Raw genomic sequence first — 27,538 nt, forward strand, 5'->3', positions numbered from 1 at the left:
TGATTTGGTTTTTTGGGTTTTTTTTTTAATACATTTACCCCTTTCTCAAACACATTTATTTTGAATTTCCAGAAATGTGCTTGTTAAGATGCTTTAGTTTGTTCGGTTTGGCTGACATTGAGCAGTTAAATAATTGAAGTATTTGACTACCTACCACTTTGCAAATGTTGGAGCAGAAGCCAAACCTCTCAAAAAAGGAGTTTCTTGATTTTGCAGGAAATGGATAGTTTGTAATACTCCCAGGACTAGTCTTTACATTTTAGCTCTAAAGTTTTTATTGCTTTTTTAAAAAATTTATTTATTTTTGGCTGCGTTGGGTCTTCCTGGCTGCGTGTGAACTTTCTCTTGTTGAGACAAGTGGGAGCTACTCTTTGTTGCGGTGCGCAGGCTTCTCATTGCAGTGGCTTCTCTCATTGCGGAGCACAGGCTCTAGGTGCACGGGCTCAGTAGTTGTGGCGCATGAGCTTAGTTGCTCCGCGGCACGTGGGATCCTCCCGGACCAGGGATCGAACCCGTGTCCCCTGCATTGGCAGGCGGATTCTTAACCCCTGCACCATCAGGGAAGTCCCTAAAGTTTTTCATTTGAATTAATAATTCCTTTGTCCACTCTTTCCTCTGAGAGCCGCTTAAGCAAGTATTTCATTACTAAAAAATCCTAACCTAGATATGGTCAGGTCTTCATTAGAAAGTATGTGATTTTGAATTTTATTAGAGATTACCCTTGGTCACTACCTTTGAGTAAATTGAAAGCACAAATTAAAGGGATTTGTCTGATATTTAGATGCTAAAGGAAAGACTGTAAATATTCTTTAGATAATTTGCTGTATTTAGATGATTCAAACTTGAAACGCAGTAGTTTTCTTTTTTTTTTTTTTTGTCCTTGCTGCACTGCATGTGGGAATCTTAGTTCCCCTGACCAGGGATTGAACCCAGGCCCCCTGCAGTGGAAGTGCAGAGCACTAACCACTGGACTCCCAGGGAATTCCTGAATTGCAGTAATTTTAAAGCTGCATTTTGTGAAGCTAATTTATTATGTTTTATTAGGTCCTGGATGTTCAGTTCCTGTACCAGCTAACCAGTCATTTTGGACACGAGAGGAATATTCTAACCTAAAGCTCCCCAGAGCCTCTCACAAAGCTGTGGTCAGTGGAAATATAATGTGGGTTGTTGGAGGATATATGTTCAACCACTCAGATTACAACATGGTTCTAGCGTAAGTTGTTTTAAAAATTTTTACAAGAAGCTTACTTTTCCATTTTGAAAATATTTAGAGATAAGCAAAAAGAAAAGAAATCATTAGTAATTGCATTCCTGAAGAAACTCTCTGTTAGTATTTTAGTAGTTGTATTCTAGACTTTTGGGGACATATTCTTAGTTTTTGAAATTGGGAGCCACAAAGAATTCATTGCTGTAATAAAGAATAATTCATCTTTTCCAGAAACTGTCTCTCAGATTTTGTGTTAGGTACATATAATAGGTTCTGTATAAATAGGGGATTGCTTTGTCTCTTAATTAACATTTCTGTAGGTTAAATGGCTTGCATTTATAGTTTGCTAGTGGAAATTATGCCATTCTTTAATACTTCCCAGGGTTCAAGGTCTTTTGCTGGTTCCATGCTGCTCATCCTGAAGGGAGAGTCTATTTTCACGGTGGAATTAGCTATGGAGTTTGACTTTGGGGAGAAATTTTTGAACACCTACTGTTGTGCTGATTTTGTGCCCTGGAAATTTTTTCTAAACGTTTTCTACTAATGAAGATTGTCAAAAATCAGCATCTGTTCTTTAAGGAATTCTGGAAATATGGCAGTGATAGTATAGTTTCTGAATCCCCCAAACATAGTCATTAAAGCACAGAGAACAACTAGGATAGCAAAATAAAAAACACATGGATAACATCTATAACAAACTTGGTCAGAAGGCATCTACACAAATAGGCGGGGTTAAACCATTGACAGCTACAAGACCTGTTTGCTATCAGTATCTATGTAGGAGTAAGCAAAGGGGAGTGGTGGTCCCACCAGCAGTAAACCCAAAGACCCGCTGGGAAGCTCAGCAAGCTGCTTTGAGAACAGCATCTGGAATTGGGAAGATTTTGCATGTTCTAGTAGCGGGGATGAGCTCAAGGGATCTGTAGTAGGATCTGAAGGGGCTGGAACAGTTTGTGCCTTATTAGCTCTCAAAACACCAGCCAAAGACTCTTTGTAGGAGAAAGTCCCACACTGAAGAAAAGCTGCTGGGAATAGAATTCAAATTGAACAGGACAGGGACAGCAGAGAAAGAAAGTCCAGATAACAGTCTGAGAGGAGAACAGAGCCAGGAGATCTCAACAAGTAAGGTGCCAAATAGTTGGACACTACACTACAACAGAAGAGGAGCTAGTGAGCTGAGAAACTAGAAAAACTAGCAAAATCAAGCATCTCCTACAAGGGTTCAGGAAAATTTTTTTTAAATTAAAAAAAATTAACTTAAAAAAATTAAAATTTAGCAACAGAAAAAATATCAAGGTCAAATCTCATAGAAAGTTATTATAAAAAAGAAGAGAATAAGTAGAATAATACCCCTTCAAACATGAAAGCATAATAGAAAACCTGACAAAAATTATAACTTAGTATTCCAAAGTAAGCTAACATACAATAAGAAAATGATAAAAGACATGAAAGAACAATATAACCAGGACTAGAAAAATTCAGAATGAGATGATAGAAGTTAGGAAAGAATTTTAAAATAATTTCAGAATTAAAGACAAACCTAGAAGGAACACAGTAAATAAACACAAAAGATACTCCTTTAGAAATAGAATATGAAAAAAAAAGAAATAGAATATGAAAAAGGAAATTTTAAAAAATCATAAATAAATGAAGGTCATTTTCCCCTATTCTTTATATGATAAGTACAGTTAAATAACCTGGACATTACATATAAAACAAACGTAAGAAAACTCTGAAGAAGGCAGTCTTATTAGGGACCTCAAGACCCAAAAAAATGACATAATGGTAAGTTCCAAGGGTTTTCCTTTAGTCTCATATATCTCAGACTTGATGTTGGAAAAAGCAGCAGTCTGGAAATGTTAATAGGTATAAGCTGAAAAAACCCCAAGAAAACCCTGTTTTCTCTAGCCTGAGGACCAAGAAAGGGGCAGCTTATCAAGACAGAAAACTTTTAGACAATAACCACTCGACCTTAGACAAACAGCACAGAAAGAACTGTGACTTCACCCCCACCCCTGCTAGCAAAGTGTTAGTATAGAGTCTAGATTTCCACTTATGCCAGGATAAAGTGAGGTGCTCCAACCACCACCCCCCATCCCACCAGGGTAGGGTTAGAGAAGGCCATATAGGGAGCTGAGACTTACTTCTCCACCAGGCATTAATGAGGCCTCCCCCACCCCTGTGACATCAGTGGAGACACTGTGGGGAGCCTGGATTTCTACCCCTGCCTGGCAGCAACAGCAGTAATGAGTAGACTTTCCCCTCTCTCCACTGGGGTGGTGTCAGAGGAGGCCTGCTATAACAGAAGATTTAAATAAGATCCAGAGTCTCATGTCATGATGCCCAAAATGTTGAGATTTCAATTGAAAATCATTTGTCATGGTAAGAGCCAGGAAAATCTCAACTTGAATGAGAAAGGCAATCAAGAGATGCTGACACCAAGGTGACACATATATTAGAGTTATCTGACAAAGATTTTAAAGCAGCCATTATAAAAATGCTTCAACAGTTCTCTCAACAACAAAATGGAGAGGACAGAGGAGAGAATCAGTGAACTTGAAGATAGAACAATAGAAATTCCTTAATCTGAACAATGCAGAGAAAATAAAACATTTAAAAAATGAACAGAGTTTCAGAGACCTGTGGACTGTAACAAAAAATCTTAACATTTCTGTCACCAGAGGAGCCTTGGAAGAAGAGGAGGAAGAGGGTGTGTATGAAAAAGTATTTGAAGAAATAATAGTTGAAAAGTGCCCAAGTTTGGCAAAAGATATGCATGTACAGAGTCAAGAGATTGGGTGAACTCCAACAATCCCAACTCCCACAGGAGTTTACATTTCATTAATTCTTTCTTATTCCATCTCTCATTCTCCTGCTCAGCTGTCATACTGTCTTTTCATTTTTTAGATCTCCACCACATTTTCTCCTGTTTTCCTGCTCAGCTAGTGGCCTTGTTTCCCATTTCTGTTTTGAAAGATAAAGGTTATCAAAAGAGGACTTCCACAAACTCCCACCACCACATTTAGCAATTACCTACATATTGCTCATTTTTCTGCCTTCTGTTTCTTTACATCGGAACTGTCCAGTGGACAGTTTCTGTTTTGGTTATGATGGAAATGCTCTGTGTTTACACTGTCATGTCACTATCCACATGTGGTTATTGAGCACTTGAAATGTGGCTAGTATGACTAAGGAATGGATTTAAAATTTTCAGTTCTTATTCCTCATCTTACTTGATCTTTCACAAACATTCGATAAAACTAGTCTCTCCCTCCTCTTTTAAACAGTTTCTTCACTTGGCTTCCAGGACTCCACACTTCCTTGACATTTTTTCTAACTGCCCATTCCTTCTCAGGCTCCTTAGCTGGTTCCTCTTCAGCTAACTGACTTCTGAATGATGATGTGCCCCAGGGCTCAGTCCTTGGTCTCCTTCTGTGAGAGTGTGTAATCACTCCCTTGGTGATCTCATGTAATATTTTGGCCTTTATGCTGGTGACTTCCAAATTTATATCTGCATCCTAAACTTATCACCTGTTCCCATATCCCCACCTCTTTATTTGACATCTCAATAGGCATCTAAAACTCCATGTGTCCCAAACGGATCCTTCCTCCGAGGCTGTTCTTGCCCCAGAAGTCCCTATCTCAGTAAACGACCACTCCATTCTTCTATTTGCTTAAGCCAAAAATTTCAGAGTCATCCTTGACTTCTTGTTTTTTCACACTCCATATCAGTATATGTATTAGTTATCTCTTGCTGTGTAAATTACCACAAACTTAGCAGATTAAAACAGCCCACATTTATTACCTCATAGTGTCTGCTGGTCAGGGTTCTAGGCATGGCATAACTGGGTTCTCAGCAATCAAGGTGTTACCTGGCCTGTGTTCTAATTCAGAGGTTCAACTGGGCAGGAATCCATTTCCAAGCTCACCCATTTCCCAGTGGTTGTAGGACTAAGGGCCCTGGCTTCTTGCTAACTGTCAACTGGAGGCCACCTCAACTCCTGGAGGCTGCCCAGAGTTCCTTATCGGTAGGATTTCCCCAGTATGGCTGCTTACTTATCAGGCCACAAGGAGAGTCTCTGGCCTGAGTCTGCTAGCAGGATAGATGTCATGAAAATGACATCTCATTATTTTTGCCATATTCTGTTGGTTAGAAGCAAGTCATAGATCCTGCTCACACTCGAGGGGAGGATATTATATACATGGGTATGAACACCAGGAGGCAGGGATCATGAAGACCACCCTAGTGTCTGTCTGCCACAATATGTCAGCAGATCTTGTTAGCTCTTCCTTTAAAATCTACCCCTAGGGCTTCCCTGGTGGTGCAGTGGTTGGGAGTCCACCTGCCGATGCGGGGGATGCGGGTTCGTGCCCCGGTCCAGGAGGCTCCCGCGTGCCGCGGAGTGGCTGGGCCCATGAGCCGTGGCTGCTGAGCCTGTGCGTCCGGAGCCTGTGCTCTGCAACGGGAGAGGCCACGGTGGTGGGAGGCCCGCATACCGCAAAAAAAAAAAAAAAAAAAAAATCTATCCCTAATCTAACCACTTCTCACTACTTCTAGTGCTGCCACCCTGAGAAGTAAAGGTAAAATTAAAGATGTGAAGGTGATGGTCCCTTCCACTGTTACACTAGATATTATGAGTCATATATTCTACCATTTATGTGATTTTTGTACTTCTACCTGGCATCATCCTCCCTTGAAGTAAGAAATCTGGGAGTCATTTTGATACTTCCTCTCCTTTACCTCCTCATAACATAATCTCATGTCAAGCCCATCAACTCTGTCACCAAATACATGTCATATTCATTCTTTTCTCTCTTAAGACCAGCTTGCCAATGTCTCTCATCTAGGATTCAGCAGTAGGTTGCTATAAAGTCTGTCTGTTTCCATTCATTCCGCTTAATCCATTTTTTAAATATCAACTGGGGTGATTTTTTAGGGTATACATTTTATCATTTACTACCTTCTTAAAACCCTTCAGTGACTTCCCATGGGACTTAATGATCCTACCTGATGTGACCGCTGCTTACCTTCCCATACTCAACTTGCTCCCCTCCTGCCCCATCAGCCCTCTTTCCTTACCTAAAACTCCTTATGATTGCTCTTCCCTTTGTCTAGACTGTTCCTGCCATTGTACCTCAGGGCTGGTTTCTTCCTTTACGTATCCTGTCAGTTAACTGTCCCATAGTGAGATCCTCCCCGATCAGCTAGTTCAGACAGGTGCTCCCTGGTTTTTTTCATAGTTCTCATTTCCTTTAGAGCAGTGTTCATAATTTTTATTCTACTTGTGCCCATTGTTGTGCTTGCTCATTTTCTGCCTTTTCCACTATATGTTCTCCAAGGTTAGAGACCTTGTTTACTCACTCAATTCGGCTTAGCTCATAGAATGTGCTCAAATAAGTATTTATCAAATGAATAAGAGAGTAAATGAATTATCTACTTCTTTCACAAATATTCTTAGAAATATAGATGTTACCTACTACTTTTGACTGGTGTACCTTGTAAGCCATGTTTATTTTTTTTAATTTTATTTATTTTTAAGAGGGTATTAAATAGTTTATTGATTACCCATGATAATGGGTGATAAACAATTCATTCCCATCTATAACTTTATCTTGTACCATAATTCTATTTAGATATATTGTGTAGGATGTGCCAACAATCATATTAATAACCGAAAAACTCCATGACTTTGCTTAGGTGACCCTTTTTTTTTTTTTTTTTTTTTGTGGTACACGGGCCTCTCACTGTTGTGGCCTCTCCCGTTGCGGAGCACAGGCTCCGGATGCACAGGCTCAGTGGCCATGGCTCACGGGCCTAGCCACTCCGCGGCATGTGGGATCTTCCCAGACCGGGGCACGAACCCGTGTCCCCTGCATCGGCAGGCAGACTCTCAACCACTGCGCCACCAGGGAAGCCCTGGGTGACCCTTTTAACAGTGAACTCCAGGTCACAACACAGTAACTGTCAGTTCAACTACACCAAGTTTCTGAAGACGTTGGCTTGATTCACAAGCAGGTTGTGAATAAATTTCAAATGGAACCTAGCATCACCCTGAAGAAATTCTGACTTCACACTGTTGCAGTCGTTTACCAAAATGTCTTCAGAGTAGACTAACTTTACAGAGCACGTTTTTTAAAAAGGCGCATTAGGGCCTCCCTGGTGGCGCAAGTGGTTGGGAGTCCGCCTGCCGATGCAGGGGATGCGGGTTTGTGCCCCGGTCTGGGAGGATCCCACATGCCGCGGAGCGGCTGGGCCCGTGAGCCATGGCCGCTGAGCCTGCGCGTCCGGAGCCTGCGCGTCCGGAGCCTGTGCTCCGCAACGGGGGAGGCCACAACAGTGAGAGGCCCGCATACCGCAAAAAAAAAAAAAAAAAAAAAAAAAAGGCGCATTAATTCAGTGTCATGATCAGATGATTATATTTAGCAATCAACAGCATGGGTGCAAAAAAAAATTTACATTAAAACCCTTTGTTGGAATGGTTTACACTTTCCACAGAATAGAAACTAAAATAACCTGTTATACAGTTAGTCACAAATACAGTCCTCGAGGTTTTTTTGCCCATACACAGGAGTATTGTCTAAAACATGTCTTCTTTGTAGCAGCTAGGTCCTGCCACCACTGTGCTTGGCTAAGTTCACAAATCTGTTGTAACCTGTAGCTTCCCTGTCACTTATCTGGCTCTCCTCTCCTGCGAAGCTTTGTTTCCTGGCAGTAATTAAAACTTTCTGCCGCTGCCATAGCTACTGCTGCTGCTGGAACCGCCATAGCCACCTTGGTTTCGTAGTTTGGCAAAGTACTGGCCTCCAACACCATAAGGGCCAGAACTTCTGCCTCCAAAGTTTCCTCCTTTCATGGATCCAAAATTTGAAGATTGATTGTTGTAATTGCCAAAATCACTGTAGCTTCGACCACCTCCAGAATTGCTTCCATCATTACCAAACCCATTATAGCCGTCCCCACTGCCACCATATCCACCACCACTGTGGCTGCCACCAAAGCCACCTCGACCACTGAAGTTTCCTCCACGACCAAAGCTGTCATTCCCACCAGAACCCCCTCCACGACCACCACCAAAGCCTCCAGAACCACTTCGACCTCTTTGGCTGGATGAAGCGCTAGCCTTCTCTTGCTTAGATAGGGCTTTTCCCTACTTCGCAGTTGTGGCCGTTCACTGTGTGATATTTCTGAATGACAGTCTCGTCTACGGAGTCATGGTCATCAAAGGTTACGAAAGCAAAGCCTTTCTTTTTGCCACTGCCTCAGTCAGTCATGATTTCAGTCACTTCAGTTTTCCAATACTGTTCAAAATAATCTCTTAGATAATGTTTTTCAGTGTCTTCTTTAATGCCACTAACAAAAATCTTTTTCATAGTTAAGTGGGCACCAGGTCTTTGAGAATCTTCTCTTGAGACGGCCCTCTTTGGTTCCACAACGCTTCCATCCACCTTTTGTGGCCTTGCCTTCATGGCTGCATCCACCTTCTCCACAGTGGCATACGTGACAATCCTGAAGCCTCTGGAGCGATTGGTGTTTGGATCCCTCATCACCACACAGTCTGTGAGCGCTCCCCACTGCTCAGAATGGCTCCTCAGACTCGCATCAGTTGTTTCAAAGCTCAAACCTCCGATGAAGAGCTTCCGCATTTGTTTGGGCTCTTTGGGAGACTCTGACTCAGACGTGACGGCAGTGGAGAGGGAAGATGTCAACGATGCTTACTCGGCGGCGTCCACGTGCAGAAAGCAGTAATCTAACGAATGTATCTCCACATTTATTTTTTAGGTTTTAACATTTTTCTTTTTGTACTTGATCAAAACATGATTTTTACAGCTTTATGTACTTTGTGTAAATACTAATATAGTTTCAAATAAATTTTTACTAACATGAAAAGTGAATATAGTGACTCCTTTTAGAGGAAGTATTTCTGGAACTTAGATCATAACTTTTATCATCGTCTATACTCTTATATAAGCATATTGCAGGAATTGCCCTCACTCTCTATTTTCTCCATGACCCTGTTAACCCAAAACTTTTAAGTTGCATTAAAAAGCAGTTCCCATTTTACGTCACCCAAGGGTCCTCTTGCAAAACAAATTATCTTGGTCATCTGGTTAAGATTTCCAATTGAAATGTCACTGAATTTCCTTCCCTTGAGCAAAAAAATAGGTTTTTTTTTAAGCTAAAAAAAAATAATAAGAAATTGAGCAACAGGTAACCACACAAGGTAAGGAGTATCACCTAATCTGATAAAACAGACACACAGAAACAGCAAGCCCCCACAGAAACCATATGAGTGAACTTCTGAGAGTTCTCACTAATAGCCCCAAAACTAGAGAGAAGCAAACTGAGTGGGTATCATTGTTTTCTTGCCCTTTTAACTGAGTAGTATAAGAAATAGTTGCTAAGGAGGATCAAGTGAAAAAGGGGGAAATTGACCAAGTGGCTGAGTCTGCCCAAAAGTCAGCGCTTCTGTGTAATTTGGCTATCCCCAAATTTGAACCCTGGGATAGGACACTTAAACAAAATCTCAGAGGCGAATAGACCCTGGATATTTTATTCTAATAGACTGCATACCCCCACCCCCACCTGAGCCCCAGCATTTCTTCAGACTTCAGAAAAATGGACATAACATAAAATGCCAACTCACACACTAAAGCTAGGATGGAAAGATAAACTTGTCTTAGATACAGTGGAAAAAGAATTAAATCACCCACAGTTTGCAAATGTAAGACAAGCAAGACAAAAGAAGTGACATTGTAGCAAATGCAAATATCTATGGTGAAAAGGTAAAGAGGAAAGAACACAGCGTGTAAAACTGACAACAGCTGATCATAGAGGACAAGTATTCCTTCCAACTGCTTTATGCTATGGATCAATATAATGAGAATTTGAATTCAGAAAAACAAGCTGAAAAGCAAGAAGATAATAACAATGAGATGAAATGGGAGAGTACACATGTAAAGAAATATAAATAAGTTACATACAGCAAAAACTACAATGAAAATCGAACTGCTGACAGCTTGGTAGACGTGATTCCAATGAATACAGATGAAAAAGTTAAATAATTAGAAAAAGCAAAGACATGGGAGACAGAAGGTCCAATATAATACAGATAATTGCTGTCACTGAAGAAAAGAACCTAACAAATAGAACAAGTGGATTGAAATAGTACAAGATGTTTCAGGAAAAATCTTATAGTTGTTCAGTGACAAGACCTGATTTGATCAAATTATTGAACTTTTAGGATAAAGGACAAATTATTGGGTGGGAAGCCTCAGATAGTTCTTGACTCCTGCTGGCTGGGGTCAAGTTCAATCTCTGAAGAGCCTTTCCTGTGGTCTTTGGATGGCCAGACACTGTAATTGGAATACCAGGCCACTGTGAGGGGCAGAGGATGTGCCCTGTGGCATGATGGGCATTGTGTTACCAGCCATCAGGGAGGAGTTTGTGAGAGAGGTGGCTTCACCTTTATGGAAGACACCTACTTCTGAATTCCTGAGGTTTGTCTTTGCTTAACTGCATGTCCAGGTCTTAGAACTAATTGTTCAATATTCCTTTATCTTGGACTCAGCTCCCAGAAGAAGGAGCATTTATTTGGCACTTGGCATTTCTTACAGTTTATTGCATCAACATTGTTCTTGTCTTGTGTTTGCTTCTCTGTATTGTGAAAAGAGTGACAACCTGTTATGTAAGTGTCTTTTGGCAGTTCATCTTAACCAGATTTGAGCACCTGCTGGCACCTTAGTGTCTCTGACCAGCTCTTGGGCTGACACGTTATTGATTGAGGAAGAGTAAAATGCATTAAGATACAGATTGAGCACCTTCCATGTCACTTGAAAGAGATATGGATTGGGTCACGTGGAGACTTGTTTCTGTGCTCCCTCTGTTTCTTTCCTTTCTTTCAAGATTAAAGAAACAGGCCTTTGGCTTGAACATATGGTGTATATGTGTTTTTCAGAAGCCATGCTAGTTCTTCTTAGGAAACACTTTCCAGAATGCCATAAAAGTTGCAGTAGTATGCAGTCCATTTTGTTAAAACATTTACCTGGATGGATTTAAGTTATTTCCACCATAAGTAAAGTACAATATTGTGTCTTTAAAAAACAGTGAGAGAAATACATATATATATTTATGTATATTTATTTATTTAGAGAGAGGGAGGGAAGAAAGGAGGGGGAGAGAGAATGAGAATGATTGAGACTTCTGACTTCCAAGCAGAAAAGCAAACCACACAAAAGTGGAAAAAAATCAGAGTGGCCTCAGACCTCCACTGGCAGCATTCAGTACCAGCAACATTCAAGGGAGCAGCGTCAGCAAAGTTGTGTGGGAAAGAAAGGATGGCCCATGAGTATTATATGCAGCCAAGATGTCATTCACCTCTAGAGCTAGCAAGCAGATATTCTTCAACATGAAAGAATTTAGGGGGAGGAGCATGTATGATGTCCACTAGGAATAACCACTTGACAGTGCAGTCTAGCCAATTAAGAATTAAAGACTCAAGAAGGAGAAGTTGTGGTAAGAGGACTGTGAGGAGACTGATTCAACTAAAATATAGATCCAGTACTAAATAACTATGAAATTATAGAATGGAATGTGCATGTTTTGAACCTGGACAATGTAAAAATTATGTAACAAAAATTGGGAGAAGAAATGGGAGGAAATGTGGGTGCTAATGTTTTCAACTTTCAAAGTAGGAAGTTAGTGGAGTCTGTCCAAAGTTAAATAACGTGTAATTTTAAAGTAAAGGGAGTTTACTCTCTGAATAACTTTTCATGTATCTTAAAAATGTAGAATATTCAAAAAAATACATAAAATAATAGCTGGTATTGATTTAAGTGTTATTCATATTTAATGAATGTCACCATTTTATGTTTTCTTCAGATCATGTATAAAATATTTAAAACAAAGGGAAAGGTTTAGAGAAAAATAATGAATGCTAAAACATTCATCATCCAGGTTAGGAAATAAAACATTGCTAATATAGTTAAGACCCCACATGCCCCTCTAAAATCCCAGAGATAATCAATATCCTGATATTGTGATGTCATTTGTTCACATACTTATCTTTAGACTTTTAATATATATGAACATTTTTAGAGTTAATAAATTTTCTTGTTTTAGTCTTTACAGGAACAGTGTTCTGCAGTTTGCTTTTTTAGCTTAACATTGTTTCATGATTTATGTTAATAATACGTTGCTTGAGTATATTCACTCTATAAATGTTATATAGATATCTATAATTTATTAATCCATTTTCTATTGATGGATATTTATTTGTTTCCCTTTTTGCTATTATGTTGTGATAAAACTTTCTTACATCTTTACATAATATTTTTCATAATTTAAAAATCTTGTATTCAGGGAAACATAGAAAATAAACATTTAAAATATAAGAGTAGTATTGGTTTTCCTTTGGTTTCTTTTTTCTATTAAATTATATAAAATTAACATTAACACTGTTTATTAAAATTCACCTATATTAGGATCCCCTTTGTATAAATGTATATTGTCAGTCTATTCTTCTATCTGTATGTATGCATAGAAAATGTCTGGAATGATATTTACTTAATGATATTCATTTCTAGGTGACAGAATGTGGGGTCATTTTTAAGTTTTTGGCTCTTTATTTTTTTTTGCATTGATTACACTTTTTATAGTATGTATAATTTTAATAAAAACAGTAGAATGATGTTTTCCTCAAGAACAAAACTAATATTCTAAGATATTGAATGTGATTAATGCTGCAATGTAAGAGTATAAATGATTTTCTTTGGGGCATTTTTATATTTTAAAGGTCTTTAAGTGTATTCATAGTATAATTGAAATGCTATAATGATATTCTAGTTTTTTTGAAAATATTACTTTTTAAAATAAATTAGATAAAGAAAAAGAAAGGCTAAGAATTTTTTTTAACTTAGTTATCATCCCTTTTTCAGTATGTGTTTTTACTTTTGCATGGTTAAATGAAAGAAAAGTTATAGTAATAAAAGTCCCTTGAGTATAATGCAAACCTGCAAGTGATTTAGTGTGTAGAAGAGGTTTTCAGGAAGCATTAGAAAATTCCAGTAGATTTTCTTTCTCTTCCCAGAGCTGTGGAACCCAGCTCCCCCTTCCTGAGTTCTCATGTGCCCCATGGGCCCAGATGTTAGGTTTGTTTGCCCAGGTACCTCACCATATCCATTGCAGATTTAACGAGCATCTCCAAAGTGGATTAGATCACAAATAAAGACTCCAAGATGTTCTCTTTTGTCATTTGGGTAAAAATATGATCTGTTTGTTTTGTAGGTATGACCTTGCTTCCAGGGAGTGGCTTGCACTGAACCGTTCTGTGAACAATGTGGTTGTTAGATATGGTCATTCTTTAGCATTATACAAGGTAAAATGTCTCCACTCTGTACTAAGCTAGAAACTCAACTCTTCCACTGTTACTTCTCATATTATGTGATTGAAATAGCTATTTAGTGTTGGTTTTTTTTCTAATCTTTTTTATTGTGGTAAAGTATGTATAACATACTTAGCCATTTTTAAGTGTACAATTCAGTGGTAGTAATTTCACTCATAATGTTGTGCAGCCATCATCACCATCCATCTTTGTAATTCTTTTTTTTTTTTTTGCTTTGGTTTTATTTTTCATCTTTGTAATTCTTTTGATCTTGTAAAACTGCAACTCTATGCCCATTCAGCAATAATTCCCCATTCCCTCCTCCTGCCTGCCCCTGGCAACCACCATTCTACTTTCTGTCTCAGATTTTGACTTCAGTGTTGGTTTTTAATTGGGGGAAAACTTTCTAATGTGGGGGGTATATAATTGGCTAAGTTATAAGTGGAAATTAAAGTTGAAACTACTTTAACTCGAGAGATTTAAATGGATTCATATTCAAACTGGGATATTATGATTGTGATACTAAATGGTTAAAAATTAATCTAGTGTAGGTTAGCTTTTACGTTCATTAGCAAGCTTAGCCAAGGATAGCGACATTACAATGTAACTGAGTAATCATTTTCATTTCCCTGTTTTTTAGTTTATTTCAACTTTATTTTTCCAAGCCATTTTATATTGTAAAAGATCTTGTGTGAGGACGTCCAAGAAAAGTGGCAAAGTATTAGGGATATAGGTTAGATTTATTTTATTTTGTTCTTTCTACATCCTTTTCCTAATAATTCACTGAAAGGTGCTTTTCACTAACACTTTTTAAGCTAAGAATAATATTGAGGTTTTGAACTGTTCCTTTTTCTGTGTTTAGATTTGATCCTTTTGATGTTTTTTAGAATTTTGTTTACATTTTTTCCCTAGGATAAAATTTACATGTATGGAGGAAAAATTGATTCAACAGGGAATGTGACCAATGAGTTGAGAGTGTTTCATATTCATAATGAATCATGGATATTGTTGTCCCCTAAAGCAAAGGAGCAGTATGCAGTGGTTGGGCACTCAGCACACATTGTCACATTGAAAACTGGCCGAGTGGTCATGCTGATTATCTTTGGTCACTGCCCTCTCTATGGATATATTAGCAATGTGCAGGAGTATGACTTGGGTACGTATATTTTTTTCAGTGAATCGTTTTTGAATGAATGTCAGATTTAAAATTTTACTCTTATTATTATGACTGTTTAACAAAATTCAACCTAACATTGACCCAGTACTTGATCTTGATATACAGTTAGCATTGATGAATTGCCAGTGAAGTTTAGATTATTGATGTTGCTATGTGGTATATATTTGTTACTGTCAATTTGGCAAGGAGCCAAAAATGGCACTAAATGCTATGAGTGTTGAAAATAAAATAAATAAATAAAAAGGGTTTGAAACAACAAATACTCTGAAGAAAAAAAAATATTTGAACAGCCCTTTAGAGATTGGTTTAATGGAGCATGATTTCCCCTTAGTATATAATCTTTCCTTTGGTTAAATTTTATTATATTTGTTTTTGTGGATGTGGATGATATTTTAAGAAAGTAGGCCGGTAAAGTACGTCTGCAAATTGGTCCGTAAAGGTCATGGGGAATTAAGTGTTCAGTTGAGGGGGAGCTGAGTCTTTTAAATTTAATGTAATTCTTTTCCTACATATTAGAACATCAGAACATTTAACAGGTTGAAGTTTGGCCACCTGGATTTGTTACAAGTTTTAGATGGCCTTGCTTTAAAAATAAAATGGTTAAAGAAAGTTACATGTATCAAGTCTCCTGAAATCTTTTCTCTTGTCTTAAGCTAATTGGTAATTTTAAGTATTAGGAGGAGCCTGCAACGTTTGCCTTTAACTGTTTGCCCTTTCCAGGTAAGAACACGTGGAGTATATTACATACCCAGGGTGCCCTTGTCCAAGGGGGCTATGGCCATAGCAGTGTCTATGACCACAGGACCAGGTCCCTGTATATTCATGGAGGCTACAAGGCTTTCAGTGCCAATAAATACCGGCTTGCAGATGATCTCTACAGATACAATGTGGACACCCAGATGTGGTGGGTGCTTTTTCTTGAGCTTTCACTTTAAGGTGGGAATTCTGGCAATTGCTGGGAAAATTGTGCTACATTTTTGTTTTCAGGCTTGCAGATAATTCTCTTCATCATTGTAAACAGAAATCGTGAAATAAGCAGAAGGTAATAAAGTAGTAGTATCTATAATTTTGTAGAAGGTTGATTAGAACCTTGGGTTTTTTTGGGTTTTTTTGACTGTTTTTCAATTTTCATACACTCAGTACCACTGTAAAATTATAGCTCTTCAGAATCCTAAGGAATAAATTGTTCTACATAGCTGAGTTTATGCACACTGTTGTAATTAAGTAGAATATATCCACTTTTTAACCTTTTCTTGTTGACCAAGGTGTTATCATTAGGGTCAGCTACTGGCATCATTCCATGAAATCATCAAACAGAGGTGGTCTCAGTACCTAAAAGATTAGAGCTGTCCTCACTCTACTATATATTAGTCTATATAAAGTATGCTAATCTTAAAAAATGTAAAGCAAATTTGAGTTATGAAATAATATAATTATAAAGCAATGGTTTCTTTTCATATTTCCTTACATATTTGAGACCATGCTGTGGATACCATTTTACATTGTCTGTCATTAAAATTGTCATTTTTAGTGACTGGCAATACTCTATCATGTGGGTATCCTGAGCCCATACAGTTGGAAGTTTTGGTTTCTAGCTCTTGTCTTATTAATAAAACGTATGTAAGCTTCCATCCATATTTCACATGATATCTACTCAGAAACTGGAATTATAGAGTATGAACATAGAGTATGAACATTTTTAAGGCTCTTAACATATCAAAATCCGCATACGTCTTTCAATTTTACATGTTTATTGTTGAGAAAGTTACTTATATACAGAGAAAAATCTAGAATTATTTGCACACTTGGATCTGAAGTTAAGAAAATGGTTATGTTTGTATTAGCAAATAGATGATAAATATTCTAAAGAACTAACCTTGTATTTATTATTTTTAAATAAACTCAAAAGGACTATTCTTAAGGAGAGCCGATTTTTCCGTTACTTGCACACAGCTGTGATAGTGAGTGGAACCATGCTGGTGTTTGGAGGAAACACACACAATGACACATCCATGAGCCATGGAGCCAAATGCTTCTCTTCAGATTTCATGGCTTACGACATTGGTAAGTTTCCCAAAGCCATTTTAGCTTTTTTTTTTTTTTTTTTTTTTGCGGTACACGGGCCTCTCACTGTTGTGGCCTCTCCCGTTGTGGAGCACAGGCTCCGGATGCACAGGCTCAGTGGCCAGGGCTCACAGGCCCAACCGCTCTGAGGCATGCGGGATCTTCCTGGACCGGGGCATGAACCTGTGTCCCCTGCATCTGCAGGCGGACTCTCAACCACTGCGCCACCAGGGAAGCCCCATTTTAGCTTTAAGAATCTTTTTTGTCTGTAAGCAACGTTTTAAAAGAAACAGAAAATATTTCTAGTTAAAAATGGTCAAGCTATTTGAAAGAGGTCCAAATGGAATTTTTTATGTTAATTTGACTGATATTGTAATCTGTTAAAAAGCATTACTTCTATATTAAATTCTTTTTGAAGTCCCTCCTTTGATGAGTTGGGGTGATTGGGCTCTCCTGTGTCACAGATAAAAACCTTACATAGTAATATGTGTTATGTAGTTGTGACCACCAGCATTGTAAGTTGGTTTAAGTTTAACTTTATCTTATTCCCTTGAAACTGATTTCACACATTCTTGATGTAATACTTGGACAGCGATTTTTAAAGAATTTGGTGTGGTAATCTACTGACCAGAAGAGGGCAGTATTGGTTCATGCAAAACAGATATTAGAAATTCTTTAATATTTATCATATATCATATGATATAAATATAAATATCATCAGATGTTCTTTTTTAACAGACATTTATGTGCCAGCCACTGAACTTATACATTGGGGATCATAAGAAGAATAAGTTACAGTCCTTGGCCTCATGGTGGGGGAGGCAGAGAACTGAGCAGACAATATAATTGCATTCAGGGTGTTACTTGCTCTGAGAAGAACGTATGAGAGCACCTGTGAGCATCCCTTAATTCATGAGGGGTAAGGGGTACAGTCAGGGAAAGCCTTCTTGAGGAGGGCCATCTAGGCTGGGTCCTAGCACTGGGAAGTTGGCTGGGCCAAGTTAGGCAGGACTTCTCATGCAAAGGAAGCACATGTTTAGAGACACAGAGGTGGAAAGAGACCATGCCACATACTTGGGGCCTATGAGTATTTAGTTTTGGCTGTATTCTAGTAGCACATCAGGGAAGAGTGGCTCTAAGTGGAACTAGAAGCAAGCAGCTGTCTCGTCAGATCTTGAGGGACCTGTTATGTCATGCTGAGGGGTTTGGGCTTTTTGAAGAATCTTACAGAAGAGATGATAGAATTGTATTTGTGTCTTAGGAAAATCTCTTTATGGCATTGTGATGAGTAGTTGGGAAGGGGCAAGATGGGAGTTAGGAGGCTGTTGATAAAGTCCTGATGAGGGTTTGAGCCAAGACTGTGGAAGTGGCAATGAGGATAAAGAGACACATGTGTTTGAGAATTACTGGGAACCCGAGGATTGTCCCGAGTGTGTTTTGAGAGCTGTGACAGCATCCTTATCTGGTATCTGGTGTGGGCCACAGTAGATGGTGTTTTTTACCAAGGCTGGAAATAGAAGTAGAGGGACAGGGTCTGGGAGGAAGTGAGTAAATTGAATTTGGGGGCATGTTCAGCTGGAGATGACTGTGGGACAGAGCAGTACAGAGATCAGTGGGGAGCTGTAGGAGGGGGTGAACTTCTGTAGGGAGCATGTGTCATCAGGGACAAGCAAAGAGCCAGGGAATAGATACATAAAGAAGTCTTAAAGAGAATGGAGATTGCAAAAGCATGTCAGAGAATAGGAGGAAAGTGAGGCAAGACTGGGGACCTGAGAGGTAGCAGTTAACAGTGGCTACAGAGGGATTAAGTAAAATAAGGACTGGAGAGTCTTTCACATTTAGCAACAAAGAGCTCATTTATTACCCTCTGGACATGGAGGAATGATCCAGATTACAGGAGGCTGAGAAGTAATATACGATGAGATGTACACAGTGAATGTTGACCATTTTAATTAAAAAAAAACCAAAAACCCTTGTCTGTGAAGGGAAGAAAAGGGGTAAGTTGAGTGCCTCCTTGGGCGTATTTAAATACTGTGGTAAAAGTCAGGTGGGGTAAGAGGAAGGGCTCCTGCCACACTGGTTTTAGGGAAGGAAGCAAGGTGGGTGGTCAGGAAGCTGTGGGAGTTGATGGCCTCTGTTCTGCATGTGAGGAAGACCACAGAGTTTAGGCTGGGTAGGAGAAGAAAGTGAAAGCTTTTGTTGTCAGGGTTGAATAAATGTCCGGATTGAGTGGAAGGACCTTTGTTTAATGAGTGTGAAAGTCTGTGTGTCTGGGAGCAGAAGACAGTGAGTCAGAGGTTGGCATGGTTCAGCAGCACCTGTTGGTATTGAGGTCCAGAAGAGAAGTTGCTAGCATGAATCAGAACAAAGGAAAATTAGTAGATCTAGGGGGTCTAAGAAAGGACCTTTTAAAAATTAGATAAAGTTTGATTTTTTTTTTTTTTTTAGTTTTAATTTTCCACCTGTACATTTCTATTTTAGTTACTGAGTTTGGGCAAAGCAATATAGAGTGAAAAATAATTATGGAATTCACATGTTTTACTTATGTAAGCTTTGAAAAATGTAAAATTTGCTTAAGTTAAAAAACATTCTAGGGCTTCCCTGGTGGCGCAGTGGTTGAGAGTCCGCCTGCCGAGGCAGGGGACACGGGATCGTGCCCCGGTCCAGGAAGATCCCACATGCCGTGGAGCGGCTGGGCTGGTGAGCCATGGCTGCTGAGCCTGCGCGTCCGGAGCCTGTGCTCCGCAGCGGGAGAGGCCGCAGCAGTGAGTGGCCCACGTACCGCAAAAAAAAAAAAAAAAAAAAAAAAATTATAGTGGGTAATATTGATAGGCAACAGAGTGAGTGATGTGAATGTGCATTCACTAATTAGAATTACTGTAGAGTCCTACCGTTCTTCCTTGCCCTTCTGTTCTGTTGCTACTGCATTTTACTTCAGAAATAATGGTGTGACTAAGAAAAACTGAGAGATATGTTTGTGTTTATTACAGTCTTCTTTCCCAAAGAAAATGCCAGTCTCTATTGATTATGAATGACAGTCCCTTCTGAAATGTGTTTTTCTTGCTCCTAGCTTGTGACCGATGGTCAGTGCTTCCCAGACCTGATCTCCACCATGATGTCAACAGATTTGGCCATTCAGCAGTCTTATACAACAGGTAATTGAAGAAGAAGTGCTTGCTCCTTTTCTCTTGTGTTTAAAATGAAAATGAAGTAAAATATGAAGTGATATTGGACTTACATATTATTCATAGGATTACCTTATCCCATTGTTTTTTCACAGAATTATGTTAGGTATGAATTTCCTGATCTATATTTAAAATATTTGATGTGGATTTGAATTACTTCTAATGCCATGTTTGTTGACGTAGTTTTGTTAGCATGCTGGAGTAAGCTATGTTTGGTGTTGTCTGAGTGCATGGGACAACAAAAGTTGTGTGCAGTTACTGTCTTAGGCTCTCTGCTATTTGCTATTGTTTATGGTGCTTTTGTCTGAGTGGTGAAGAAAGATTTGAAAAAAAGGAGAGAGGGCACTTTAGATAAGGGATAAGATATGGGAACAGAGGTGGGGAGATTCTGATGCTTCATATAGGTCAAGTCTGCGGTGCTTCATATATATCAAGTCTTTGGATAATCTGAAGTCTGCACTGCATTTCATTGCATCATTCAGAAATTCCTGGCCCAAACTAATAGAGCTCTTCACAAATCTGCCCCTGGAGAAGCATCTTTCATATAAGGGAGCTCCAGAGTGGCCATGTGACCTGTACCTTATAGTGTGCTTTACCGATTTTTTCTTTTTAAAAAAAAAAAAAAAAAATTATTTATTTATTTATTTATTTATTTCTGGCTGTGTTGGGTCTTCGTCTCTGTGCGAGGGCTCTCTCCAGTTGCGGCAAGTGGGGGCCACACTCTTCATTGTGGTGTGCGGGCCTCTCACTATCGCAGCCTCTCTTGTTGCGGAGCACAGGCTCCAGACGCGCAGGCTCAGTAGTTGTGGCCCATGGGCCCAGTCGCTCCGCGGCATGCGGGACCCTCCCAGACCAGGGCCCGAACCCGCGTCCCCTGCATCGGCAGGCAGACCCTCAACCACTGCTCCAACAGGGAAGCCCAATCCTGAAACTATTTAAATGCTATAATGCCTATGTATATTATGTTAGGATTCCCTTCATTTTCAAAATTTCTGTTGTGATAATGAAAGTTAGATGAGGTAATTCACCTTGGATTAGGAAAGATAAGAAAGCAACCTATCGTGGAGATGTGAAGGAAGAATTGACAGAATTCAAACACTTAGATACTGGAAAAAGGGACATCTTTCACAAAGTAAACAGCTGAAATTTAGCAATAAATATGGTTTTACTGTGGGAATATTTGATAGGTATAGATTAAAATGGAAGGATTTTTGACTACTAATTTGAAGTGTTATCTTAAAAATATATATATATATATTTATTTATTTATTTGCCTGCGTTGGTTCTTAGTTGCGGCACGTGGGATCTTCGTTGCAGCGTGCGGGATCTTTTTTTTATTGTGGCACGTGGGCTCTCTAGTTGTGGCTCGCGTGCTTAGTAGTTGCAGCACGTGGGCTTAGTTGCCCCATGGCATGTGGGATATTAGTTCCCGGACCAGGGATCGAACCCGTGTCCCCTGCCTTGGAAGGCGGATTCTTAACCACTGGACCACCAGAGAAGTCCCTGAAGTCTTATCTTAAATTGTAATTTGATATTTCCTCAGTAAGGAAAACGCTTAAAGTTTTCTAGTAAGTGCCTCTTGATGTTCTTCATCTGAAAAACAGTGGGTCCATTTTGTCATCATCTTGCCTGTGAGTGCCTGGCCTCAGCTGTGTTCATCTTTATATTCATGGTGTTTTCCTAGCATAAGATTTGGCACATAATAGGCATTTGCTAAATGGCAGCTGTTGGTACCATAATGATAGTTAGCAAATAAATGGATTTTCTATCAAAACATTTCGGAGGTTTTATATAAACTCAGAGAAGTTGACAGTTTACCGTAAGATGTAATTTAACCATGAATCAAAATTGGGAATGGCTTGCCTGAGTTATAATAATGTGCTTATTTTTGTATAATTCCAGTGGAGTATTTGAGCCTATATGTGAGTATCTGTATGAATAGGCCAGGGTTGGAGGGGGGCAGGGCATGACAAGGGAGGTCATGTAGTAAAAAACCATGGTTAGTTTAATTTTTTTTCAATTTTTTTAAATTGAAGTATAGTTGATTTACAGTGTTGTGTTAATTTCTGCTGTAATGGTTAGTTTAATTTTGTGAAGTAACTTACCTAAAGAGAAACTTTGATTCACATGACTTCCACATTTTGAATGATGGTTCCCTTAATCGAGCATCTGTGTTGGGCCAGCTGTGCTTCACTTAGTCGTTGTCCTCGTGGTTTTTGAGGGAGGCAGGAAGAAGAGTGGGCTATGAGGCATTGAGACTGCTGCAGATGCAGCTGTTCTTTTCAGTTCCCTGCTCCAAGCCTCTTTGATGGACTTTTCCTACCCTCACATAGCCGATGTGACCAGATGAATTCAGAATTGCTAAGAACACCAGCTGTACTGAGAGGCCGATGGAACTTATTTGGTTTAAGCAATAAATTGAAGACTAGCTGAAACCAGACTATGTAATGTGATACTAAGTAAACCAATATGAAGTTAAAAATTAAACCTGGTGTTCATTTTTGGTTACTGAAATATATCAGTTTTCAGATATAGTAAAAGTACAGCCACAGAATCTTTACGCTTTAGTTATCCTCTGTCGATTTGAGGAAAATTGAGGCACAGTGCGAGTGAATTATTTGATACCTCATTGTGGGTTAGTACGAAACTTCCTGGTTGATTATAGGATCTCAGAGTTGGAAGAAATCCTTGAAATCATATGTTCCACTAATTAAAATGTGACTTGTACTGTGTACTAAATTTTCATATGCACTTTTATCTCTTTCTTATTGGTCTATGTTTTCATTACACAGTTTTAAGTAGAGAGCCTTTATCTATATTTCTTAAATTGTACATACTTATTTTTAATATTTAAAAACATGTAGATGTAGGATTATGTGTATCATTTTAAAATATGCTAGCTTGCCCTGTCACTAAAATATTTTGAAGAATCCTGGTTAAAAGTCACTCACTTATCATGAGAACTTTTTAATATAGTAGCTTTAAAGAGGAGGTAGATTATTGGAACTATTCTGGGTAGTCACAGGCCATTGTGAAAGGTTGGAATTTGGGAGGTAAAGGTATAAGAATGTTTTTTGAGGTCTTGAAAAATAACTTTTTTACAGGACTTTTGATATGTGAGATTCGTCTAAAGATTATAAGAAGTATATCATGCATTTGTTTATGTAAGTTTCCAATGAACTCTTTCTCTCTCTTTTTTTTCTTTTAGCACCATGTATGTATTTGGTGGTTTCAATAGTCTCCTCCTCAGTGACATCCTGGTATTTACTTCAGAACAGTGTGAAGCACACCAGAGTGAAGCTGCTTGTCTAGCAGCAGGACCTGGCATCCGGTGTGTGTGGGACACAGGGTCATCTCAGTGCATCTCCTGGGAGTTGGCAACTGAAGCACAAGAAGAAAAGTTAAAATCAGAGTGTTTTTCTAAAATAAGTATGTTTTTTTCTCTTCTTAAAACTTAATTAATTTGAGATCTCATTTTATCTGAATTGTGAAGTCACTTATCCAATGTGTACTTTTAATGTTCATTTTATTATCCAAAATTTTTCAGTAATAACTTAGGCAAATGCTTTATGGGTGTTTGAAAATTGGATTGTAAACATCTTTATAATGGATAGGAACGTGCCACGTCTGCTGTTTGCTAATGATGAAGACAAAACCTTTTAGCATTGCATAGACTTTGTATACCAACTCCAGAACCTAGTTTCAGCTGTTTTGAGGCACTGCAATCCAGTAGGACTTCTTATATCTGCGCTGTCCCAATATGTTAGCTACCAGCCATATGTGGCTATCAAACACTTGGAATGAGACTGGTGTGACTGAAGAACTGAATTTTAAAATTTTAATTAATTTAAATTAAAAACTACATGTGGGGACTTCCCCAGTGGTCCCGTGGTTAAGACTCTGCGCTTCCACCGCAGGGGGCACGGGTTCCACCCCTGGTCGGGGAACTAAGATCCCACGTGTCACGCACCGTGGCCAAAATAAATAAATAAAAACTACATGTGGTTAGTGGCTACCATATTGGATTATGCAGTTCTGACATTAAGGATAATATTAAGAGGGCCAATCCAGAAAAGCTATGTTGGAGTAGATTGTTCTAGTGGATAGAGGTATTATTCTTTTCTAGCTTCTCTAGTTGGGCACAGCAGTGATAGCCAAGGCAGACAGTTGCTGAGGATGAACAGTGATCCCTCCTTCTAGAACCACCCCTTATATTGTCCAAGCTTTCTTCATCTTACTACTCAGCTCCTTATTACCCTTTTGCTCTGACGTAATAGCACAGTGCAATCAATGAAGTCATATGTGAGAAAGTCCTTTAAAAGTAAGAAAAATGTTTTCTCTGAAAAATATTGTTTCACTTCAATTAATTTAAACTATGTTGACTGAATTTCTTAACTATTAGGGTTAGTGTAGCAGTTACCGTGAGAGTTATGATAGATAGAGGCAGCTTTCACTCTCCTGGAATGCTCCAAATTAAGCTGAACATAAATCCTCAGTAAGAGCACCCAGGCAGCTTTACAGGTTCATTGGTGGGCTGTTGAGTGCTGGAGAACTAACATGACCAGAACTTGGTAGGGTTAGTCACTGTCTCCTAAAAGGGATAAAATCAGTGAAATAGTTATTTTTTAACCACATTTAAAAAGTTCAAATTAAATGTGCAAGTTTATAGGAAATAATATTTAATTACCTTAGGTGGTTCATTATGAACCCATTTGCTATGAACTCATCTCAGATGTCACCTCCCTGGTTCACTCTGCTTTCTCTGTGGGCCCAGTCCATGGTGTGATGACAAGGGCAGGAAGAACAGCCTAAGGAGCAGGTTGTTGGGGTCTTTGTGAGGGTGGGCCCTGCCTTTTTTTGTCCATGGATTCCACCATGTGCCATGTCCATGAATGGTTCAATGGATGAGGCAGCACCGTTGTGCGGCTTCTCTTTCATTGCTGACCTTGACCTGTCTAGGGTCAGTAGGAGATCAACAGGTCTCTAGTAGCCCAGAATTTCTTGGACTTACATATATGTGTATTGCCTTCTTTGGGGTTCTGTGGTGCTGCCTGCTTCCTGTGCCCAGAGCAGCCTTGCATTTATAGCTGGGAGGAATGGCTTCGTCTCCTACATTTCTTTGTTTGGCCCCTGGGCTGCTCTTGGTGTTCATTCAACTGCTAGTTGATTTCTTTCTTGAAAGGAAAAGTATTCGAAGAACCAGACCTATTTCCCTTATATCTCATCGTTGAATTATTCTATCTTTGTTTTTCACTTTCTGTGTACTTTTGTTAGGAGGGTGGAGTACAAAGTGGCTTTTCTTCAGATTGTTTACTTATTTCTAAATACTGTTTTGACCTGAACACACCAATATATTTTCCTGCCAGTTTCACTCCTCATTTTACTTCCCAAGGCTTGTTATTTTATTTTATTTTTTTTGCCTCAGTGTCATATTTTGCTCAACAGCAGTTGTAATGGCCTTTGACCTTTCTGAGGAGAAGCTGTCACAGTTGATGAGTTTTTCTTCTCTTCACAGCTCTTGACCACGACAGATGTGACCAGCACACGGATTGTTACAGCTGCACGGCCAACACAAATGACTGCCACTGGTGCCATGACCACTGTGTCCCTATGAACCACAGCTGCACAGAAGGCCAGGTCAGAGGCTGTTTCTAAAGGATTCCAGAGGATAGAAAAATCCTGAGTGGGATTAGATGTAGATTTTAGAGCGTATGGTATGGCCCAGAGTTTATCTTTGAAACCTTCAGTGTAGATTTGGATTTTATTATTGCTCAAGTTTATTTTAGTAAGGGATGCTCTGTATGTCCTAATTCCAAAGGTTCTGCTAGCCACGAGGATTGATGTGTGGTGTTTTAGAAGAAGGCAAGATTATTATTCTGAGTACACCCCAGTCCCTATGCATGGCTATGGCTAAGTACTAGACTCTTGGCGTGAAATTTGTAATGGTGTGCTCCCTCTACATATGCAAGGTTTGGGGAGCAATTTAGGACTGGAGAGTGAAAGTGAGTCAGGTGTGTAGCAGCCAAACTGAATTGTGGAAATAATAGACTTTGCAAAATCTCCTTGTCTTATGTTATATCTTGGCTCAGCGTAACTTATGCTTACCATTTATGATTTTTTATTTAGGCTATAAGGCAAAAAAAGATATGATGACTCAACTTTTATAATTTTTGACTATTTATAAGACATTCTTTGTCAGTCTGTAAAGCAGCTCATAAAATTAAAAACTTTTAGAATGTTTGGGAGACATTTAAAAAGCAGCAAGTTCAACATTCCCATTCTACAGATGAGCAAGTTGAAGCATGGTGCTTAAAAGAATGCACTGCTTCCTTGCCAGGTAAAGGCATGTCCTTGAACAGAACATTTCACTATAGTGTTTCCACTGCAGTGCTGCTTCATCTACATCTTATTTATTTATTTATGTATGTATGTATTTGTAGTTTGCTTCCTCAGTTAGACTGTTGTTTTTAGTATCCTATTTGTTCTTGCCGTGAGTTCTCTCTGTGGATATAAGAGAAAAGCTTTTGTCCATTGTATTCTAGATCTCCATTTCCAGGTATGATCATTGCCCCAAGGATAACCCCATGTACTACTGTAACAAGAAGACCAGCTGCAGGAGCTGTGCCCTGGACCAGAACTGCCAGTGGGAGCCTCGGAATCAGGAGTGCATCGCCCTGCCTGGTAGGCCTTGCCAGGGGCATCTTGATGTGTGTGGGTCCAAAGACTTCACACACACACACCCTCAATACTGTGCAGCCTAGATTGAACCCTGCAAAAGGGGCGAACTCATTTTATCCATTCATTCCCCCTCACCACTCTTGTGGTTGTTATATTTTAAAGCAGAAATACAGTTCTTAAGTATTTACTTCTACCATCCTTTGAAAGAAAGTGAAGTGTCATCTGCTGCTGTGGAGAATCAAGGACAGCTTGACTCTGTGTCATTGAGCCTGCTCCGTTGTCCCTACCCCACTCTCCATTGTCCCTACCCCACTCTACGGTAACCTGGGAGTAGAAAGCAGCAGTCTCAGCAGCCAGTCTGCTGGGCACTTTATGAAGAGTACTTCTTACCACTGGGATCAGGTTTTCAGCACCTCCTGATAAGAAGGAAAGGAGAGATGTCTCTGTCAGCAGCACCTCCTGGGATGACCCCAGCCCCAGACATCTCAATTTATAGCACTTCTGAGGTTCAGGATGATGAGTTGGGGGCCTGAAGCCAGACAGCCATGGCTGAAACTGTATGATATATTTGCTCAACCAGGAAGCCCAGGAAGGGGACTTCTGTGGCTCTGTGCAACAGAAGTACAGGGTAGCTGGGGTCTAGTGCGCCCCTCTTGAAATCCTTTGGAAGTACTTGATTCAGCTTGCTGGAGTGGGCTTCTTGTTCTTTTACCTCATTGCATCTCAAACTTCAGGGCATAGCAAAGTACCTGGGGGTCTTGCTAGAAACCAGATTCTGGCACAAATTTGTGGTGGGGCCCTAGAATCCGCATTTCAGTGAGCAATGACACTGACGCCACACTTTGAG

General features: G+C 39.4%; 1 protein-coding gene and 1 pseudogene across 4 annotated transcripts in view; one reads left to right on the forward strand and one right to left on the reverse strand.

The window, feature by feature from the left end:
• ATRN (attractin) overlaps window positions 1–27,538 on the forward strand; it is a 163,522-nt gene that overhangs the window by 53,827 nt on the left and 82,157 nt on the right. For all 4 annotated transcript variants that reach the window (XM_060079049.1, XM_060079046.1, XM_060079048.1 and 1 more), the window contains exons 6-14: window positions 1,045–1,213; window positions 13,491–13,581; window positions 14,500–14,743; window positions 15,485–15,668; window positions 16,674–16,828; window positions 19,899–19,983; window positions 23,222–23,442; window positions 25,529–25,650; window positions 26,556–26,694. In XM_060079049.1, coding sequence (XP_059935032.1) covers window positions 1,045–1,213; window positions 13,491–13,581; window positions 14,500–14,743; window positions 15,485–15,668; window positions 16,674–16,828; window positions 19,899–19,983; window positions 23,222–23,442; window positions 25,529–25,650; window positions 26,556–26,694 — 1,410 coding nt within the window. The remainder of the gene's footprint in view (window positions 1–1,044; window positions 1,214–13,490; window positions 13,582–14,499; window positions 14,744–15,484; window positions 15,669–16,673; window positions 16,829–19,898; window positions 19,984–23,221; window positions 23,443–25,528; window positions 25,651–26,555; window positions 26,695–27,538) is intronic.
• On the reverse strand, window positions 7,924–10,727 carry LOC132476018 (heterogeneous nuclear ribonucleoprotein A1-like; annotated as a pseudogene).

This window comes from Mesoplodon densirostris, chromosome 16, assembly GCF_025265405.1.
Source record: "Mesoplodon densirostris isolate mMesDen1 chromosome 16, mMesDen1 primary haplotype, whole genome shotgun sequence".
Classification (NCBI taxonomy): domain Eukaryota; kingdom Metazoa; phylum Chordata; class Mammalia; order Artiodactyla; family Ziphiidae; genus Mesoplodon; species Mesoplodon densirostris.